Below are 3,569 nucleotides of genomic sequence, written 5' to 3'. Positions count from 1 at the left end.
AGAGAAAAATACCACATGATCTCACTCATTTATGGATAATAAAGACCATTATAAACTAATGAACAAAAATAGATACAGAGGCAGAGCAGCATTAAACAGATTGTCAAACTACAGTAGGAAGGCTGGGGAGGATTTGGGGACGGGTGGGGTGGGTAAGAGATCAACCAAAGGACTTGTATGCATGCACATGACCATAACCAATGGACACAAGACACTAGCGGCGGGGGGCGGCGGGTAAGGGAGGCTGGGGGAAGGTCAAGGGGGAAAAAAGGAGACAAATGTACTACTCTTTGTAATATTTTAAGCAAGGAAAAAAAAGTTATATTTTTTAACACCTTGCTGGACTGGCTATTTTGAGGCAGAACTTGCCTGTGTAGCTGGCTGCTTTTCTTTTAATAGTTTTGGCAACCTACGGTTTCCCTTATTGTTCACAGACCAGTGTTTTATTATTCAATAATAGCTCAGCTCTAGATATGCTGTTGTACTTATTATCTTGGTAAATATGATGCCAAGAACCAAAAAAGGCTATAAGACAGATAATATAGTCCGTTGTAACTTTTTGGCTTTCCCTATATTATATATCTTTTTAAAAAATCTTTATTGTTGAAAGGATTACATATGTCTCCTATTTCCCCCCATTTACATCTTCTATCCTGCCCCCACCCCCCCACCCCAGGCCTTTACTACCCTATTATCTGTGTCCATTGGTTATGCATATATACTTACAAGTTCTTTGGTTGATCTTTTCCCATCCACCCACCCTCTGTATTATATATCTTGAAGTTACAAATATAACCACTCTTTACTTTCACAAAGCGTTCTTACCAAATTTCCATGTTTTATTATTTTTGCTGGATTATATGTCTTGAATCTGATGCGTCCTCTCCATGGAATCATTGTTTCGAGTGATAACTGCTGTTTTGGTATATATAAAGATTTAAATTTATAAATAAAGTGATCCAAAAGAGGTCTAACTTTGTAAAGATGGTCTGTGTTACATGTTGTTTGTGAATTGTCATTCAGATGACAGAATGTAAGTATTTGCTTGAACCTCTATCCAGTCATAGTTTTTAGAAATAAGGGTAATTTGCCCTAACCGGTTTGGCTCATTGGATAGAGTGTTGGCCTACAGACTGAAGGGTCCCAGGTTCAATTCTGGTCAAGGGCACATGGCTGGGTTGCGGCCTTAATCCCCAGTAGGGGGCGTGCAGTAGGCAGCCAATCAGTGATTTTCTCTCATCATTGACGTTTCTAACTCTCCCTCTCCCTTCCTCTCTGAAATGAATTAAAAATAAAAAGAACATAGAATATTTCTAGGAAGGAAGGGGGGGAGGGAGGGAGGGAGGGAAGGAAAGAAGAAAGGAAGATGGGTGATTCAAGTAAGGGATTGGTTGACCACCAGTAATTTTTTGACTTCTTTGTTAGTTCCATCAATATAATTAAACCAAGAAACTTCTTTATACTAGTATCTATCAATATAAGTAACGTCTGTCTATGGTGAAGCTTTAGCAGAGGTTTTGTGGTATTTTTCCATTTGTTGATGGTATAAATTGATTTGAGAAGTAGTGAAATCAAAAAATAAATTGGGACCTAGCCAGTTTGGCTCAATGGATAGAGTGTTGGCCCATGGACTAAAGGATCCTGGGTTTGATTCCAGTCAAGGACATGTACCTTGGTTGCAGGCTCGATCCCTGACCCTGATTGGGGCATGTGCAGGAGGCAACCAATTGATGTGTCTCTCTTACATTGATGTTTCTCTCTCTGTGTCTCTCTCCCTCCCTCCTGCTCTCTCTAAAAATCAATGGGAAAATATCCTCGGGTGAGGATTAACTACAACAAAAAAATTTTTTTTTAAAAAAAGCTTACTTATATTTTGTGGGTTTTCAGATTGAACAGTTACATCTGAAACATTTATAAAATCCTCCAGAGCTGGTAAAATACATTTTTCTGCTCATTCTTCTTCAGAATCACTTTCACTGTCAGATACTATCACATATCTCTCTTGCCTTCATGATGGTCTAATGTCAGACTCATTACTATCTTCTGACAAAGTACTATCTTCCAGCTGACTACCAAAGTCTGACAGATAAAGTATCTGCACATAATTTACTTAAATGGTCTTCTCTGCTGCAATGTGGTATTTTAAAAAGAATTCGACGTATTTTAAAGAATTAGATATATTGTTTGTCACATCTCTGAAAATACTAATGAGTTGAGAAAAAGACCTGAGTTAACTTTTGAGGGGTCAGCAATGTTTGGACACAGAAACACGAGTATACTTGTGACAGGTCAGCAAGGTGTTAAAAAGAACTAAACACAATACATACAAACTAATCGTTTCTTTTAAGCTAATTTTTAGAGTATCAGATCATTTTGATCCAGTCATATGTAAAGGTTTGGACTTCATTGTCTATATGAATGATATATATATATTACTCTGTTCCATAGGGTCAAGAGAAATATGGATTATTAAATGTAACAAAAATTACTGAAAATGGAAAAAAGGTTCGGTAAGTACACAATAAATGTTCTGATATGTTTCATCTGATTGAAATAAAGAAAACATGAATTTAATTATTATATGCTAGTAGAAATGTTTAAAAAGTCTGTAAGAATTTCAAATAATATATTTTCTAATATAATGTACGTATTATTGTCATGAAATGTATGAAATTTTTTCTTTGTCTTGACATATTAAGGTGAAATTAAATTAGATGTGAAAAGGCAGAGGATTCTGAGCAAGGATTGGCTTTATTAAAATTTTTTTAGTAAGTAATAAATGCACATGACAAAAAGACAAAGGTATGCACAATATTTAATCAAAAGTCAGTCACCCAGCCATCAGTTCCTCTCCCCAGAGGCAACAAGCTAAATCTAATGAGATGTAGTATTTTCCTTCAGAGAAAATAAATATATATATTTGTATGTGAATAGATTAGTTTTTAAGTACAATCTTTTGACAGTTTATCTTGGACATGGTTTCATTTCATTGCATGCAGAGCTGCCACATTGTTTGTGACTGCTGCATAGTTACATATTGTATGGCTATATCACAGTTCATTGAACTATTCATTATTTGCAAGTATGTAAATATGCCTATCTATCGGTAGACATTTATGATGTTTACATTTTGTTGCTATTACAAACAAAATTATACCTAGTGTCTTGCATAGTTTATTTTGTAAGTATATAAATAGGCCTATAGAATCTTATTTATATAAAAACCCTGGGTGTAACATCGCGACCGAGGCTCGACCAGCCGGAAGGAAGTCAGTCCTGCAGGGGTTGTCTTGGAAACGGCTGCACCCTCCTAAGCTGTTTCCCGCAAGGGCGGTGAGGTTTCAGGCAGGAACCCGCCCTTGGGGCATGGATGCACTGAGTCCTGGGTCCTCTTAGCCACAGCTGTGCCCTTCCTGAGCTATTTCCGGTAAGGGCAAGGTTTGAGGCAGGAACCGGCCCTTGGAGCGTGGAGGCATATGTTTATAAAGTTTTAATACATTATATTAGAGGTCATGGTGGTAGTTTTACCCACAGCATCGACAGGAATTGTTGCAAATTTACTTCTCTGT

The 3,569-nt window shown here is 37.0% G+C and overlaps 1 protein-coding gene across 9 annotated transcripts in view; it reads left to right on the top strand.

Annotated features, from left to right (window-relative positions):
* Nucleotides 1-3,569, top strand: part of ARHGAP12 (Rho GTPase activating protein 12) — a 199,358-nt gene that overhangs the window by 156,269 nt on the left and 39,520 nt on the right. For all 9 annotated transcript variants that reach the window (XM_015571421.1, XM_006775190.2, XM_015571424.1 and 6 more), the window contains one exon: nucleotides 2,449-2,510. In XM_015571421.1, coding sequence (XP_015426907.1) covers nucleotides 2,449-2,510 — 62 coding nt within the window. The remainder of the gene's footprint in view (nucleotides 1-2,448; nucleotides 2,511-3,569) is intronic.

Source organism: Myotis davidii, unplaced genomic scaffold (assembly GCF_000327345.1).
Source record: "Myotis davidii unplaced genomic scaffold, ASM32734v1 scaffold909, whole genome shotgun sequence".
NCBI lineage: Eukaryota > Metazoa > Chordata > Mammalia > Chiroptera > Vespertilionidae > Myotis > Myotis davidii.
This window is presented reverse-complemented; position numbering and strand designations above follow the sequence as displayed.